At 39.1% G+C, this 18,660-nt stretch overlaps 1 protein-coding gene across 4 annotated transcripts in view; it reads right to left on the bottom strand.

Annotated features, from left to right (window-relative positions):
- The window catches only part of LOC120235208 (sine oculis binding protein homolog), a 165,045-nt gene that overhangs the window by 112,122 nt on the left and 34,263 nt on the right, over positions 1-18,660 (bottom strand). For all 4 annotated transcript variants that reach the window (XM_039237402.1, XM_039237401.1, XM_039237400.1 and 1 more), the window contains exon 4: positions 9,841-9,992. In XM_039237402.1, the coding sequence (XP_039093333.1) occupies positions 9,841-9,992 (152 nt within the window). The remainder of the gene's footprint in view (positions 1-9,840; positions 9,993-18,660) is intronic.

Genomic DNA, 18,660 nt, shown 5'->3' with positions numbered 1-18,660 from the left:
GCAACACAGAAGCACTTGTCTCCTCCTACTGGGCAAATCCCTCTTGTCTTGAAGTATTTGCTCAGTTTCCCATCCACCTTTTTTCTTTTTTTAAATTAAAATATAATTGACACAGTATTATATTTCAGGTGTCCAACGTGGAGATTCAACATTTATATACATTATAAAACGATCACCATGATAAGTTTAATTACCACCTGTCACCATACAAAGCTATTACAATATTATTGATATATTTGCTATGCTGTAATTTACATCCCTGTGACTTAATTTTATAACTGGAAATTTGTGCTTCTTAATCCCCTTCACCTATTTTGCAATCCCTACCCCACTCCCATCAATACCAGTTCTCTGTATTTTTGTTTAAGTATAGTTGACACACAATGTTACATTAGTTTCAGTAGCAACTCTATAAGTCTAAATCTATACCTTTATAGGGTGTACAACATATGGATTCCACACATTTATACCTTTATGCTTTGCTCACAAGTGTAGCTACCATCTCTCACCATATAACACTATTACAATACCATTGACCATATTCCCTATGCTGCACCTGTTATCTCCATGTCTTACTCATTCCGTGACTAGAAGCCTGTATCTCCCATTCCGCTTCACTCTGTTTACCCATCCCCCCACCCCTGTCCCCTCTGGAAAACATCAGTTTTTTCTCTGTATGTATAGGCCTGATTCTGCTTTTTGTTTAGCTATTTATTATTTTTTTTTTAGATTCCACAGATAAATGAAATCATATGGATTTCATTTATCTGACTTATTTCACTTAGCATTATACCCTCTAGGCCCATCTGTGTTGTCACAAATGTCTATTTGCCCAGCTTTATCTGACCTACCCCCTGGGTTTCTGTATCCCTAAGACCTTTGACAGCAACAATTTAAATTTCTCCAACTTATAAAACATTTAATCCTACAGATGATCACGGAAGTATCAGGGTCTTCAAAGACTGGTCTTATAACAAAAAGTTAGATGTGCAGTCTTAGAGCTGCTCACTCTATTTAAGATAATATTAATTTATTCTATCAAAACAGATTATAAGATAACATATCATTTATTTGGAGCCATATAGAAATCACCACTTTATCCTGGAATGTTTGGCAAAAGGTCTGTGAAGCAGGCTGGCAATCGTCACACCTCAAAATTCCTATTACCCACGAAATCCCCAAAATACACTTATTGGGGTAGGATCCAGCTCTCATGATGCTAATTAGCTAATCAAGAAAGTAAAACACTAAGAAAGCTTAAGTTTGTGTGACAAAAAGTAGATGCAAATCTTTGATTTATGTCATAAATTCTACTATCTCTGTGGGAAAAAATAATCATTTCAAAGTCAAAGCAGTTGTTTTTCCTCAATCAAACGTAGTTAAACGTAGTTTAAATTCACTTGAACATGTTTATGAAGGAGTTCTCCTACATGTCTCTGAAGCGCTCTCATAAATCAGTGTAATGTTTCCAAAGCACATTTCAAAGTAAAAAAATTCCTATCTGCTAACTATATTTTCTTCTATTAGAAGATGAATTAAGCAGAAAATACATTAATGTCTGAATTTATAATAGGAGTGGTTAACCCTTAGCCATAGCAAACTAATGAGGAATATTTTACCATGGGAGGATTAATCAGGGCTCTCCAACACTATGTAATTTGACATTCTGAGGACTTAATCATGAATGGATTTTATTCCCCTATTTACTTTTCATCATGGGGACACATTACAAAGACACTACATGTTAGAATAATAGAATTCTGGAGCTTAATCTTATTACTTTAAAGAAATGTCATTTAAATAATATTCCATAGCTTTTAAAAATAGTCCTTATACAAATATCATATGTTTGCACGTATAGGAGGATTAGGAGGAACTTGACGGAGGAACAAGGGGGAGAAGAAGGGCGGAAATGGTGGGGGAAAGGGAGAGAGGCAAACCATGAGAGACTCTTGAATGCTGACAAAAACTGAGGACTGATGGATGTGGGGGGAGGGGGGGTGGGCATGGAGGAGGGCACTTTGGGGATGAGCACTGAGTGTTATGTGGAAACTAATTTGACAATAAACTATTTGTAAAAATAAAATAAAATAAAATAAAATTAACATGGAAAAAAAAAAAGAAAAAGCAAAAAAAAAAAAAAAATAGTCCTTATAGGGGCACCTGGGTGGCTCAATCGGATAAGCATCTGACTTCAGCTCAGGTCATGATCTCACGGTTTGTGAGTTTGAGCCCCATGTCAGGCTGTGCTGACAGCTCAGAGCCTGGGGCCTGCTTCGGATTCTGTGTCTTCCTCTCTGCCCTCCCTCCCTTGCTCACACTCTGTCTGTCTGTCTATCTATCTCTCTCTCTCTCAAAAATAAATAAACATTAAAAAAAATAGTCCTTACAGAAGCAGCACTCTACGATTATATTCTCTCTGAGTTACATGCAGCTCAAACAGTAAGGAAAATATTAATATAGAAGCAGTAAGCCTTAGAGCCTGGATCTGCCTAACCCTCTGTTAGCAATGAGACAACAGCACAAATTCTGGGAGGTTGTGATTACTGGACATGGGCTTCCCTCCCCAGCCATTGATTATCTCTTTCTTTGTTAAAGACTACAGGAGTTTCATTTAACTAGAGTGTTCAGTAAATTGCAGCAGAGTTCAAGCATCTTTTATGGATTCATTAAACCATTGATCCGCCTTCTTGTGCTTGTGGTAGTGCCCAGCTCTGGCCCACAGCCTGTGTTTACGGAGAATGCAACAGATTGACGTTTGTAACCTCCAAAGGCAGTCTGTCAGTAGACATTAGATTTCACTGTGTGCATGGCCACCCTAAAAGTGGATTCTAAAATAGGGAATTTCCCATTCTCTGTCTGAACTGCTGGGGCAGAAATTAAGCAGCCATCTACAACAAGCTTTTCTTTATTCCATTCTAATCTGTGATAATATGAACAAAGAGCAAAGAGCCCAAGGAACAGATAATTACACATGGCTTGCCCAGTTCACACTTTTGCCTATGTATACAGAAGCTATCCAGAGGTACTGAGATGGGAGAGAAATAAAAATAACCGCAGCCTGCATCTCCTGCATATGGCCATCTTGAGCATACTAGGTTTTGTGACCAGACTTTGCAAAAGTGTATGAGAAAAATCCTGGATTTAAGGTACTACCTTACGTTGTTGTTTTTTTTTTTTTTTTTTTTAAAGTAGGCTCTACACCTAGAGTGGAGTCCAACATGGGGCCCGAACTCATGACTGCGATCAAGACCTGAGATCAAGAGTTGTACACTACCAACTGAGCGCTCAGGTGCCCCACTGGATAGTTAACATTTTTAACAAAGCATTTGAATTAACAGTATAACTACAATCCTAGGAAATGCACAATGATTCTCTCTTGGTTTCTCTGGATAGTGACTAAGAACTCTTGGAAACTTCTACGTCCTGTGGTCTTTATTTATAAAGTCTCATGACACCTCCCTTTTAAAATCTGGCACAAAGAGTGCTGGGAGTGTAGCTTACGATGGGAGAAGCATATCAAAATGACCCATTAGATAATTCTTTAAATGCCTATTCTTCCGATAAACCTGAACACTGCTAGCAGCAAGGTGAGAAAGTTGGCAATACAAGTGACTGGATCGATAAGGAAAAAGCATGTCCCAAATAACTAGAACCCTTCCTGATCATTTGTTTCCTGAACTGCCCACTGTCCAACCCGACGGCCGAACTATGAACTCCAAGCACGCGCATTTATCACTCTGCAGCCGCAGTCACCAGAACACAATGTAGCTGATGCAATGTGACACTGTGGTTAATGTTAAAAGAGAGCGTGCTTTTGAGATGGATTGGATAATTACCGGCAGTTCAAATGAGGAAAAACTTGATTTAAGTGTATAGCATCAGCTATCACTAGAAGGTTGGCCAGACACTGTGTCTGAAAATCAACATTCAAGCATATGTCAATAGCCCTGTGTATTGATCCCTGGGTGATCAGATTCAGATCTATAACCACCGCCTCCCCTTTGTTCATTGAAACAAAATGTGGAACAAAGACTGGGGCTTGAAGCTATTTGGAGTTTCAATCATCTCTTCCTATTTAATCTACAATATCTAATGTTATTCAGAAGCTGACATCCATTCTGGATAACAGATTAGAACTATTCCCTGTTTTCCCTACAACCTTCAAAATGTAGCCCATTAAAAACTAGAAGAGAGTGCTATTCCTTTCAGTAGAAACTCACTTGCCCCATTCTGTTTGTGTCCCAGGTATCCCTTAAACCAGCATTTCTCAAGGGGTGTTCAAGTGTTCTGATAAACATGAAGATCACATGCCTCTCCCCCAAGCTTCTGATGGCTTCCTAGGGCACTGTGTCCCACCCAGCCTGCAGAAGCTCTGCTCTTGACCCATTTCTAGCTTTCTTCCAAGAGCCCAGGCTTCACTTTACTTTGACCTACATCTAACTTGGCTGGCCAGAATTCTCCTGCTGGAACCCCAAAGGGCCAACACCTTCCTCCTCCTCTGCTATGCCTTTTTCACAGGTTCTCACTTGCAGCAGCTCATCAATATTCCATTCCATATTTCAAAATACTAGCGAACAAGAAAACAGTTGGGTTTGTTGTTCTTTCCCTAGAGCTCTCTGAGGACACCCCTGTTTGCTGTGACCAAAAGGGAACTCAGCCACTGGCCTGCAGACCAAAGTCCCGAGAGGCAGAGGTGGTCACTCCACATGCAGGCAGGATTGTGGCACAGTTCCAGCAGACACGGCAGAACCAAAGCAATCGCTCCAAAGGCTCACTGCCACCCCCTGAAAACAAGGTGAATTCGTAGGAAGAACCCTGGTGCTCCCTTGGCACATTTACTTGTCGATCAAGAATATTCGCAAGCACCTGACAAAAGCAAGCCTGTGGCCTGAGCTCCAGGCAGTCAGAGAGCATTAATTACAAATAATTTCTTAATGTCCTTCCCCAAACCCTCATGAATGATAGCCATTTTGCAAATTAAATCCTGCAGGTGTTTAAAGGGAACAAAGGAGACAGGTTAATCGGTAGATTATCAGAGCAACAGTTCCACATTTCTTCTGCACTAGTAGGTCTGATAATGAAATCGGAAACTGAGAATCTTTTCCAAGATATCTTTATATTTCAGAAAAAGACCAATACCGCAGTCCTCCCTTATCTGTGGTTCACCTTCCATAGTTTCAGTTATTCGTGGCACACTGTGGTCTGGAAGCAGATGATCTTCCTGATTTATCGTCAGAAGATCAGTAGGACCCTAATGCTACATGACAATGCCTACGTCTCACGGCATCACAAGAAGAAAGTTCAGTACAGTAAAGATATTTTGAGAGTAAATCCACATTCACATAAGTTTTATTACAGTATGTTGTTATAACTGTTCTATTTCATTATACGTTATTATCGTTAATCTCTTACTATGTCTAATTTATAAATTTAACTTTATCACAGGTATGTATGTATAGGTAAAAAACATCGTATACATAGGGTTTGGTACTATCTGTGCCTTCAATCACCCACTGGGGGTCTGGGAAGGTATCCCCCTCTGTGGGATAAGGAGGGCTACTGTAGTCTAAATAAAATGTAACTTCAAATAATATTATGGTACATGCTAATTAGTGATGGGTCTTCCAAAAGAGATCTCTTCTAAGAAGAGATTGCTGTGAATTTAGGGAAATCATTTGAAGGTGAAATAATTGTTTTATTATAGAATATTCCCCTCATTAAATATTTATTATTATTATCATGATTGTTAGCAATGTAATGACATCATTTGCAAAATGTTGTTTCTGTCTATATAACCTTTTTATTTTTAATTCATCCTTATTATTATCTCTTATCTGCATCGCTTTCTTCCCACAAAGGTCTGTTGGGGAATAGCAACATTATGATATTGAAGAAGTATTTCTATCTATTCTTGTTTCAAATTATGGAAAAACTAGAACAAGGAGGCAAAACTTCGGCATTTTTAGCAAATTGTGTCTCTGACTAAAGTATCAATGCCACTAATCCATAGAGAACACTATACATTTCAGATCTTAACAAAGAAAGAAAATAATCATTCACACTGCCTGCACTGGCCATTTGTCTTGAGTTTTTATCTCCTGCTTGATTTATGGACATTAATTTAGACAGTAAGATATTTTCCAAGCAGAAGGAAAAAGACCAAACACGGGTTATTTGAAAATGACTACTATTTGTGGTCTTGTTTGTTACTCTCGTTTTTAAAGAGATCATGGTTACAAGGCATTACTCCCTTAGGAAAGAATATTTTCAAATGTCTGTTATTGTGCAAAATAAAACTGGTATTTGTGAGACAAAACCCTTCAGCATCTCTTGCAAAACTACTAAGACACCTCTGCAATTTTCCGAGCCTTGGGCGAATCACTAGGCTAGAAATGTTCTCAAGTCCTTCTCTACTCGTGGCCTCAAAAAGGGGCTGGGAAAAGAGCAAGCTCTTAGTTCCTTGAAAAGTCTTCTAGTGCATCAAGTAATGAGATTGACATACCATTGTTCGACCAATGCCCATAGACTACAAAAGTATTTTTCTTACCCACTGTTTCAAAACCTTTTGAGCCAACAATTGAGCCTGTTGGGGATAAGGATTCTACAAAATATAACTATGGATTAACACTATCACTTCTTAGACCCAACACCATGAAATGTATAAACTAGTAGTTAGGTTCCTTACATGAATACAGAGGATTGTGACTCACAATCCTCTCCTAACAGAAACATTTCGAAGAAAGCCTACACACGTGTGGCAATCCAAACAAATCTTCAAATAAAATTTTAAGTTCAGTTTGAAAATATAAACTACATGCCATAAAGAGTTAACTCGGCTTCAGTCTACCCCATCTTCCGTTATAGGGCCAGGGTTTTGTGAGAGACAGATGTGACATTCTTAACCTACTCCATCAAACAGACGTAGAGACCCAAAGAGAAAGGAAGGGTGGAGGAGCAAATGAAATTTAAAGAGCCAGTTTTCAGTGGGCCTTCATTTTGAGAGTTGCGCTATTTTTGTCCTTGTTTGCAGCAGCAAATCAATTCCTGCCTCCACCCAAGCATTTGTGAAGAGGATAGCAGGGGGGCCATAGGCACAGCTGTCCAATTTACATTCACAAATGCAGGTGTTGCTCAGACACAAAACAGAGGTCAGCTGAATACTGCTCCTAATTAGCTACCTTTTCTACTAGGATTTTTCTTTGTAAAGTTATGCATGCAATTTGGGTTCAACTTAGAGGCCATTTTTAGATCCCAGCACGCTATCCTTCAAGAAGCGGGATGTCATTATAAAGCATAATTTACAGCATAGTTAACTTTACATGTTTTTTAAAATCTACATTATACCTAAGGCAAATTTCTCTTCTACACACACATTATTCACACTGCTTTCCATCCGCTTCTGAGTAAATTTAGTGTAGAATTTAGCCAGAAAATCTTTTATGCCAGAATGGGAAGAATTTTGCCCTTTTTCTAACATTAAGAAAGTCCACAATTTTAATAATGAGGACTAAAGACTTTGATAAATGACACAAGAAAAGTAGCTATTTGCTATTTTCTTCAGTGGGGAACACCCTGGGGCTTATTACAACAGTTCTTAGAAATGGCAGGATGGAGACTGGTATCGAATACAATCCATTAGGAAACCCAAGCCCTAAATGAAATGACCACAAAATCCTATCAGTTAACAGAAATGCAGCAGCTGTACATGTTTATTGTAATACAATAGGATATTGTTGCAGAGATAACACTCTTAAAATTAAAAAAAAAAAAAAGAATCCAGCAAGCGATGTGACCAGTTTATTCCCCTATTTGAAAAGTGAGAAGGTATACTGTGGCAGAGCTTTGGAATATATAAATAAGCACGAAGATCACAGAGAAGACAGGTATTGTATGTACACTAATGGGCTGCTGGGATCAGCTGTCAAAGTCACTGGCTAAACTTCAAGCCACAGTGACTCCTAGCTTTTGCAGAATGTTCAAAGACCTACCCCCAATAACTCCCTGCAGGAAGTGAAAGGTAATGGTCCTCCTCCCCGTGCTGATTTCACCTGCTGTAAGCATTCCAAATACTACCTCTCATCTTGGCTCCCAGTTATCCATATTTTAAAACTGTATGCCATGGACATTTAAATTCAATTTGACCTTAAACTTTATAATGATGTAATATTACATGTTATTTTTTAATGAAATAAATTTTTACATCTACATTATATATAGAAATTTGGTATTCTAGGCTATTTCAAGGGCTTACTAAAGCAAAATAGCTTTGCAAAATATAACATGTATCACCAGAATTGTGACAAATTCATCTTGCTTGATTTTGCTCACTACAGGCAGTCCATCAAGATCCAGACCCATAATCCTTCAGAATCACAAAAAGACAAAAACCCCTGTTCTCTAGCCATCTTCTGGGATGGAGTGTAAGGTATTTTGTTGTGGTAAGTAGGACTTTGAAGATGACAGTGCTGGGTCCACTCCTATGATTGTTACCCCAGTGTTCAGTGTTCAAAACGGGAGACCCAGGGTCTCAGAGATCATTTTAATCCTCCTATATTAAAACAAAACGTGTCTCTCATGCATTGCTCTAACCACCCTCCCTGGAGTCTCACTGGCCCCTCCCAAGGGAAAATGAACTCGACTGTTGACTGTCCCAAAAGAATTCCAAACAATTTCCTTACTTGCCTCCCTGCTCCAGTGAAGATTATGAGCCTAATTCTTAGAGACTGCTGCTAAAATTCCACCCTGCTGAATCCTGCAGCCTAATTCTTTCAGCATTATGTTTTTTGGCAGAATGATGTGACCCAAATTTGCAGGAGATAATTTGCTGCAACAGTGCTTCTTTCAATGCAGTGAACCCAAAATTAGCATTTCAGGATTGCAAATACCAGACTTTAAAAAAATAGTAATTGTTTGCTTCAAGAAAAGACAGATCGTGATCTTGTATTATGAAAATGGAAATGTTTAGAAAAATGTGGACAATTTTATGAATCAAGGAAGCTTTTCAGATCAATGAAAAATAATCAAGAACTAGCAATTCACTTCAGTAACTGATGGCGAAATGCTACAGTGGGTTCTTTAAAGATTAAGAAACCAGCTGTGTGTGTATGTGTGTGTGCAATTGTAAAAACATCATGCATTCCATTTCTCATCAAGGGTGGCTTATACTCTATAAGGATATTTTCAGATCTATGATGTCTTAAAACAAAACAGAACAAAAACCGGTAACTATGGCTGTTCCTGTGTTCACCCACCATGCTGCTCAGAAATGCTTGGCTGTGTGAGCAATGCTGGTTCAGGTATTCATTTTTTCACCTTTTCTCAATAACAGTCAACTTGAATATAAGGTGTCAAGAGAGACTTGATGCTTCTCTTGATCAGAACTTGTGAATTGGGTTTTAGAAAGAGCCAGAGCAATATTCCCATTGGGTACAAATATTAAACTGTGTGGACTAACGCTTTCTGGCCACGCTTCTGTGGCTACTTTCTTAGCCTTTTTAACGAATCTCTACCACTTATCTTTCATGGACTCTAGTCTATAGTCTCTACTGCTGAACACTGTCACTTAGGAGGGCAGCTGTGATCACCGCATCCTTCCTCATCAGGTTCTCAATCACCCTCTCAGAATTCAAACATCAAGACAAAGAAACTGAAGAACAAGTTACACATTAGAAGGGGATTCCTTATTCCAAAAGGTTAAGTATGACAGAAAAGGAGAACAGACAAAACAGAAAAAAATAAAAGTAAAATGTGCACAGTGTTTTCAGCTAGAAGCTAAGAGGCACATGCGCACATGGTCTGGCGAGGCCTGCGTAGCCGCCTCTCTCTACGTGCTCTTACCTTATTTCTCTTGAAGTAGGCTCGTCGGCAGGCCGCAAAGCACTTCTCGCTGCAGAAGCTTTTCACCTCACTTCCCATACTCAGGGAATAGCGCTTGATTCCCACTTTCTGGCACCAGGCACACATTATTTGTACATTTGACACATCATCTTCTATAATAAAAGTATAAGAAAAATGTTCATATCAGAAGCAAACATCCCTTCAAACTTAGACACACCCTGAACCTGACAGAGATACTTGAAGTCTAATTTTAACTTTTGCGCCTCACCACATTCTGACCTCATAGGTAGGATAGCCAGCTCTTGATAGGAAGACTCAGTGCTTGCTTGCTTTTTTTTTTTTTTTTTTTTTGGTTGTCTCCTAAGTTTCCAAAAGACATCATTTACTTAAAATCCAGAGCACAGAGCATGAATGCACAGCGAGGAGGGTTCCTAGGACTTCTCAGCCTGCTAAAAATGCATCTTCTACCTGGTTAAAGCAGGCTCAGCACTAATGAAGCTTGTAAAATGACCCATTTCTTCAATGTGCTGCTGAAAGCCTACAGGATCCACACTGGGTGGGACATTGAGTGCTAACCTACAAACGTGATGCCCCAGTGTGAACCCTGATAGTCAGGAGCTCAACCTTGGCATGTTCTTTATTACTGTTACATGATATAGGGTGTTATTTACCCTTGCAATATAATGATTCCCAAGTGATGTGGCTAGTCAAAAAAGGAAGGAGGTGAGTGGCCAGATTCTGATGATGAAAAGGCACTAGCCCAGCTGGCTCAGCAGTCTCCTCCGACAACACCTTCCTGCGTGGGTGTCCTCGGGGAGGCGCGGGCCTGATTTAAATTCTCTCCATGTGATGTAGCTCGTGTACCGAGAAGGAGGGATGGTAATGGAGGTCTCAGCCACAAGACCTGAGGCCACACAGCCACAGAGATCGTTCTCAGCTGGACCGGTGGTCGTTTCACTCTTGTAGGACCTGCCACCCATGTCATGGGGATGCTCAGAATGATGTTAAGTGGTATGCAGATATTGTCAACGATTAAAATACGGTATTTCTTTTCCTTTGTAAGAGAAGAAAACAAATTTGGCTAGCAAAACAAGCCCATGCTATCACCAATATGACTGCTCAAAACAAAGAGAGGCTTTTAAAGTGCATTAGTTAATAAAATATATTAATTCGAAATGCAGGCGATAAGAGTTATGACAAAAACGTGACAGTGATATTCAAATGACTGAAGTCTGGGAAACACTGGCCTGTTTTGGGGGGAATAAAGGGAGACTTTAATTAGAAGTCTAAGAAATATTTTCTTGCTGTCTCCTGGGGGGCGCGGGGGGGGGTCTTTTGCTGTATCTTGAGTTTTCTGGTCCTCCCCATTGACAATGACTGACATATGACTGATTGCCACTATTAGCCACATTTTTCTTCCTTTATGGATTTTATTATTATTATTATTATTATTATTATTATTACTGTCCCAGACTCATGCTCCCAACATGAATGGTAACCACAAAGTCCCCAAAAAGCTCTAGTATAGTGTTGTCTGATTTCTGAGTAAAATCCCCCAAAGACTAATTGCTAAGCAAGGCCTGGTCCATGAGTTGTTGACATATTCATGGTTCATAGAGTCTGTCATGCAATCATTCCATTTCCAGGGAAAAGATTTGGTTTGAGGCAGTGCGGTCATCAGCCTGCAAAATTAGAAGCAAACTAATTTGTAGTGCAGCGATATGGCTCTTTACCCGCTGAGTATCATCACTCAGAACTATGTGCAGCATTTTATTTATCTTAATGGAATAAATATTGTCATTTTAATGACCATTTTTTTTCACAAATTACAGAATGTGATCTATTGTTAGTTATCAAAGAAGACAGTGTAAAAATGACCTTTAATATGAACCAAACATTTTTGATAACACAACTTTCTTTAAGTGGAGTCATAACATGAATTCAAATGTCATACAACTACTGCATCTAACAATTTGTTCTATTCTACTCAAAGAAAGCTTTATTTATATTTTATATGGTTTCTAATATGGCATTTGTTTACATATAGACATTTTACATGAAGTGTCTATAGACATGAAATGTCATAGAACATGAAAGCCGAACAAAACATCTCCGAGTATGGAGGAGTTTTTTATTAGATTAGAAATAGTATATTTAAAAAATAATTATCTATCATTATTATACTAGTTTGAACTGTGAGGTTCTATTATTCCCAATTAACTGCTTTAAAATCTTAAAGTCCTAAAAAAGAGGATAATATAACAGAACTCTCCCAAGTGATCCACTGGCAATAAGTTTGATTCTGGTGAAATCTGTAAGGAAAAAAATGTTTATGGGGGAAATTCTTTGGCCTCAGAGTTCAAAAAGGAGACCCCACTTCCCAAGGAGCCGCTTTAGAACAACCATCAGGATCCCCTTGTTTTTCCTTCCTTTAAATAGTCTGGTTTGGGAAACAAAATCTAAAAATTTTCCTCCTAGATCCTTAATGGATATAAATAAAATAAAGTAGTCCACTACAATGGACTAAAACTGAGATGAAAAAGGGTGGAGAACAAGGCGGTAACAAGGCCAGCACGGGGCCTCGACGAGCAGGGGTGCAACCTCTCAGGCTTCCCTCCATCCCTGCATCCCTGCCAGGCAGACCCACTGGTCAGTTTTTTAAAAGGAGGCAAGGATACTTTCTTACACTGGACCTAACACATAAGCAAAATGTAGAATTTTAAGGGAGATGATTTTTATACATCATTTAGACTACAAAGTAACAATATGGAAAGATGAGACAAAAGAAATTGTGCCCTTTTGTTTTATATGTGGCAGTTGGAAAACTCTTTGAATGGTGGCTAGCATCTGTCTTGTTAAATAATTCAGTATTCCCATCCGCTTCTCATAAAATTCCATTTCATAGAGGCAAACACTTTGGAAAAATTCCATCGGATTTCTCCTTTTCTGTCATAAAACTGCAACCAATAGCGAGGACTCCAAAGATGAGACAACATTTTCAGATGTGTCAGGTACTCTGGTCTCATAAAAGCCATTTTCATTAACATTATATTTAAGGAACTAAGAACTGTAATTATCTAAGTTAATTTTTTAGCTAAAACATAGCTCAAAAGTCTGCCCCTAGACACGAGATGGTGCCTCGTCTTAAATTTGTGTGACTGCACCTCTAGAAAACAGGGCTTGTCTTAAGCCCTTAAAACCAAAGGGATATGTTCATTTCAACAACCATATTTTTTTTTAAATCTGAAAACCGGTAATTACGTGCATGCTTTACACTGGCAAAATAGAAGGCCCTAGCATTTTAGCTTTCTAATTTGATCCGCTGCAAAAAAATTTTTTTTAAATATTTCTTCAGACTAAGGAGAACCTGACTTCCTATCTTATATTTAGGCTAAAATCTGTGCCATTAGAGACTTGAGATTACCTCAAAGAAGACTGGCATAACAGTCTTATAGCCATTAGTCTGTGTGCTTTTCATAATGAACAATGCAATAACAAATGCAAAATATTTACAGCATTAAGTCACATTCCCGAGGCGAACAGTTTGTATAACATGATAAAATTTTCATATGATAATATCATATAAATATGTATCAGTCAAAATATGCATGTTTCTATTAATCATGAAAAGTTTGTATACCACCTCTTTAGGATTTAATTAAGCAAAATGTTTAGGGCATTTTCTTTCCAATCTAATGTTCAAAGAGCTATAGAACATTATTCCACTTTACATCTCAGAAGAAGTTCAGATTAATTACTCTAAGATGAAATCAAAATCGTATTTATTTATCATAGTGCAGAGAAGTATGAGATCAAGCATTTCTGGAATGCCTTGCTGAAGTTGTTTGAGAAACTGCCTTATCTGGTGACTTTCAAAAATAAGGATGGCCATTGGTCAGTGGTTTTCTAGGGGCATGTGCGTTGGCTATGAACACGCATACCAGCTTACCTGACCAGAACACAAAGAAAATCAGGACAGCCCTACTGGACCCCAAGGGATCTACCCCTATAAATTTACCACCCCTTTGTAACCTCCATGGGAGTCTAAGACTGTGGGAAAAACCAAAGTATACACTGGTGATGTTTCTCTCCTCCGATGGTTCCTGGAAAGCACACATCCAGATAATCATTTCAAGATTTGAATTCTATTTGAGACAAGTTGCAAGGCAGTCTGATGTGACTCCTGGGTATTCTCTACACCATGAAAGGAAAGTATGGCACGAGTGGCCCTCTGTCAATCTGTTTGTCAGAGTAGCTATACTGATGAACACAGACAGGGGCACCTGGGTGGCTCAGTCAGTTAAGTATCTGACTCTTGGTTTTGGCTCAGGTCCTGATCTCATGGGTGTGTGGGTTTGAGTCCTATGTTGGGCTCTGCACTGACAATGCAGAGCCTGCTTGGGATTCCTCTCTCCCTCTCTCTCTGCCCCTCCCCCTCTCATACTGTTTCTGTCTCTCTCAAAAATAAACTTAAAAAAAAAAAAAACCCACAAAAAACGAAGAACAGATAAAGACATGGCCTACAAGGCAGGCAAGAAACTAGGGTTAAAGTTTGCTTTCTTTGCAGCCCTTCTTGGAATAATTCAACTGCAAAAACTTTGAGGCAGATCAGTTTAAAAGCCTCTACAGAGTCCTATAGAAGCTTCTGTACAATTCTTTGGATTCTCGAAGTGAACATATGAGGAGACCCAAAAAATCTGGGACACTGAGCCAAAAGGAGAATAATCATGGCTAGCCATTATTCAGTATTTAATGGTAGCAGGCAGAGTACAAATTTCTTTAAATTTGTCATCTAAACTTATTCATAACCACAGCTCTCCAGGCAAATACAAACATGATCCCCACTGTACAGGTGGGGAAAGTGGAGTTTAAGAGGTAAGTAATTTGCTCCAAGTCACAGAGCCAGTACACACCAAAGCCTAGATGAAGACCCAGCTGTCTGACTCCAGAGCCCAAGCTCTTGACTACTACATCCTAGAAACCACAGCCTTTCTAAGTGTTGAGATTACACGTCATCCACACAGACTTTTCCAAAAGGACTAACAGCTGTCACAGATTCTGCTACATACACAGCACCCTGCTCCATGACACATTAATACACAAAGAAAATGAAATCAAAAAGGTCAAAGTGTCTTTGAGGAGACAGCTGAAGTGTTAGTTAATCAATATTTGTTGATTGATTTTTTAAAAAGTTAAAGGCTCACAATGCAAGCCTTTATTTCTTTATGACTATGAGACTTGGATTTGCTGCAAACATTCTGTCTGCACTTTCACCAGCAAGTGCCACTTAAACAAGGAGACAGGGCCAATACTGGATCTCAAGAAGCAGTCATTCTATCCACAGTTAAGCAATACTTTTCCTAGCTTTCTCTTTAGTAAGGAGGGGAATCCCAGCAAGACATGGATAAGATTGACTTTCCATGTGGGTGAATCAGGAACCACTTACATCTGTAATTGCAAAGATACTGATAAGAAGATCCTAGCTTCAAAAATTATGCCACAACTGTTCACTAAAACTAAATTCTACCATTAGAGAGTAATTTATTTGGCTATATATTTTATATATCCCATTAAAACACAAATTCTCTAAAAGCAATAAAATTCAGTACATATTTGTCAATAATGACTTATGCATTAAAATGAATGATTCTTTTTTAAAAACGAGTGATTTTTTTCTGAAGAACAAGTTTTCACAGAGAGTGGGGAGAAGGGCTAAGGACAAGGTTCCAATGAAAGAGGTGGAGGGCAGAAACAGCAGAGGGTATGGTACAAGAAGCCTCTGGTATTCCCTACTTTGCTGAAATCTAGTCCTAGGCATATAGGTAGAGTAAGCTGAGGGCAGCAAAAGCAAAGAGTAGACAGAAAAAATATTGTCTGATCATAGTGTAGCAACTATCCTCAGAGCGCCTTTTAGATGTGAAGTAAAACAGCAGAAGTTGAAGGAGGTGGGAGGAATAGCACACACCCAGGGATCTCTGGAAAAGAAAAGCAAGAGGCAGATCCACTTATCCCAGTTTCAAGGGGGTGAGTTTTGTTCCGAGCGAATGAGGTGACAGATATACACTGCTTTGCAGTCGCTATTAGTTTGAAAAACAGTGTGGCAGAGTGCCAGGAGTAGAGACAGGACGTTGGTGAAAATATTCATATGGCCCCCTTTTAGCCATGTGACGTGGGCCAGTTACTCAAGGCCTAGTCATGTCCACCCTCACTCTGAGGTGTGGTGAGGACAAAACTATAGAAAGTAGCCACATCCCACATGGAAATGAGCCTTCCTTAGAATGCCTGACAATCAGACGTAAAGGATGTAAAGGAAGTAAAGGAAGGTGTCCACTGTGTGAACCTGGAGAGGCCCGGATGACCAGGCTCCAGCTTCTTTAATTGTATCCCTTCCCATGGATGACATCCGCAGAACCACTATCTTCGAACACAAAGAACAACCCAGTTAATTGGTTAAATTTCACTAACTCAGACTATTTAAGGGGAAAGCCATTACATTTAATAAAAGCTTCACTTACAGTTATTCTTTTTAAGAATTACTTAACTTGAATTAATAGTGACAAGGTGTTGCCAAATATATCACTGTACTGCCAGATATTCTGTAATTAATAGATGGGAATTCTTTGTAATTATTACATCAACTATCTACACATGGGTGGCTTTTCCTAAGTGCCTAAGAAGTTTGCTCTTTTTAAAAACTATCACAGTAACACCGAAAATTTTTGCCTTGGTAACTGAGCTATCAAAAGTTGCAAAATAATAGAGCCTGACTTAATAAAATTTTTTGTACTTATTTCTCATTAAAAGGATAGATGCAATTAAATGATAGAGGTTCCATACAGCTATGATTCTTCATAGTACCTAAAATTATCCCTATTTTTTTCTTTTGGAGATAAAATCATTTGTAGTGATTTCAAGAATTTATTTATTTATTTATTGGATGAAGTGATTTCAAGAATTTAAATAGTCCATGTCCCTCTAAATAGAGTAGCAATTAACCCCAAAATAAAATCAAAATTTCTTTACATTTTTTAATGTTTTTCTATATTTCTGAGAGAGACAGAGAGAGAGAGAGAGACAGTGTGAGCAGGGGAGAGTCAGAGAGAGAGGGAGACACAGAATCCAAATCAGCCTCCAGGCTCTGAGCTGGCTGTCAGCACAGAGCCTGACGCGGGGCTCGAACCCACGAACCACGAGATCATGACCTGAGCTGAAGCCAGATGTCCAACCGACTGAGCCACCCAGGTGCCCCCAAAATTTCTATACAAAAACTAAAATTTGGTTCGAGTAAGTAAAAGGAATGAGCATGTATTGCACAAAATCACAGAAAAATTACAGAATTTAAATTAACTTTTAATTTTCTGATGGAACTTTTCTAGCCAATTTTTATTTTTATATGTATGTATGATATATATGCACACATGTGTGTGTGTGTGTGTAAAAGATGGGGACTCCAGAATGAATGAAACATCTACATGCAACTCCCTGCACTAGGTAGCTGGTCAAGAATGCTCAGTGGAATAAGACCTGGCCCTGCTTCCAAGAACAGAAAAAAAAGTGTGAGATGAGGAGGAGCCCTGAAGTTGTCACATTAACAAGACTGCAAGAAGAGAAAAGCAGATTAGGGGCGCCTGGGTGGTTCAGTCGGTTAAGCATCAGACTCTTGTTTCAGCTCAGGTCATGATCTTGCAGTTCGGGAGTTCAAGCCCTGTGTCGGGCTCCTCACTGACAGTGTGGGGCCTACTTGGGATTCTTTCTCCCCTCCTCTCTGCCTTTCCCCTGCTCTCTCTCAAAATAAATAAATAAACTAAAAAATAACAACAACAACAACAAACAGATTAGACTAGAGCCAGTGGGGACTGAACAAGGAACCCACTGAAGGATGTTTGGCAAGGATAAGGGAGGGGCTCAGCCTGTTCCACAGGTAATAAGGAGCTCCTGTATGTTTCTCAGTAGAACATGACAGGATCAGAGAAATGCTGAACAAGGTTTCTCCAGCAGGGTGGATCAGAATTCAGAAAAACTGGAATCTTGTTTCACATCTAGGGGCCTCAGTAAGCAACAAGAGGGGCAGGCTCCTTGTCTCTCTTGCCTGTGCATGTTCAGCGCCTAGCACATAGCAGTGCTTAAACCATGTTGAATAAATAAACAGATGGATGGATGGATGGATGGATGGATGGATGGATGGATGGATGGATGGATGGACAGATGCAGAGGAAAGGAGATGAAGTTCAGAACCTATAGAGTGATGGTAGAAATAACGAGAAGACATAATCAACTGCCAAAAGGTAGGAATGTAACTCACCCAGAAATAACTCAAACTTCAGAGAATTCATCTCCCTGTGTTTCTAGTCCAAGAACCCCAGGGAAAAGTCCAAAGAGTTCTTTGAGTAAATTCACTGTGTACTCAAAGTCAAACAGTGAATTTGCTTTGCTTTCAGTGACCCTTCCTCACTTATTTTCCGAATATTCAAAGAAAGAAAGATAATGAGAGATCCCATAAAGACACAAAATAGTAATCCTCTCTTGAATACCATACTAAACTTGGATTCTTTAACAAGACACTGCTAAGCACATCTATCTACAGCTCCCAGACAAATTATCTCCCCATAATTTCCCTGATTTGCCAGTGAAAGAACTCCTTGTTAGTCCCGTGGACAATCTCACCTCCATATCTCAGTACTCATGGTAGAGAATCTGTCTTTCCTATTTACTCACCCTAAGAAAGTGGAATAAGAAAGGAAGAGGACAAGCTCAAAACTAAAGAAAGCCTCCATGTGACATTTCCCAAAGCACATTCCATAGAGTACTAATCCCAAGAGA

The sequence above is a fragment of the Hyaena hyaena genome, unplaced genomic scaffold (genome assembly GCF_003009895.1).
Source record: "Hyaena hyaena isolate Hyena2069 unplaced genomic scaffold, ASM300989v1 scaffold_123, whole genome shotgun sequence".
Taxonomy (NCBI): Eukaryota; Metazoa; Chordata; class Mammalia; order Carnivora; family Hyaenidae; genus Hyaena; species Hyaena hyaena.
The sequence above is the reverse complement of the archived record's forward strand: the minus strand, read 5'-3'. Positions and strand labels throughout refer to the sequence as shown.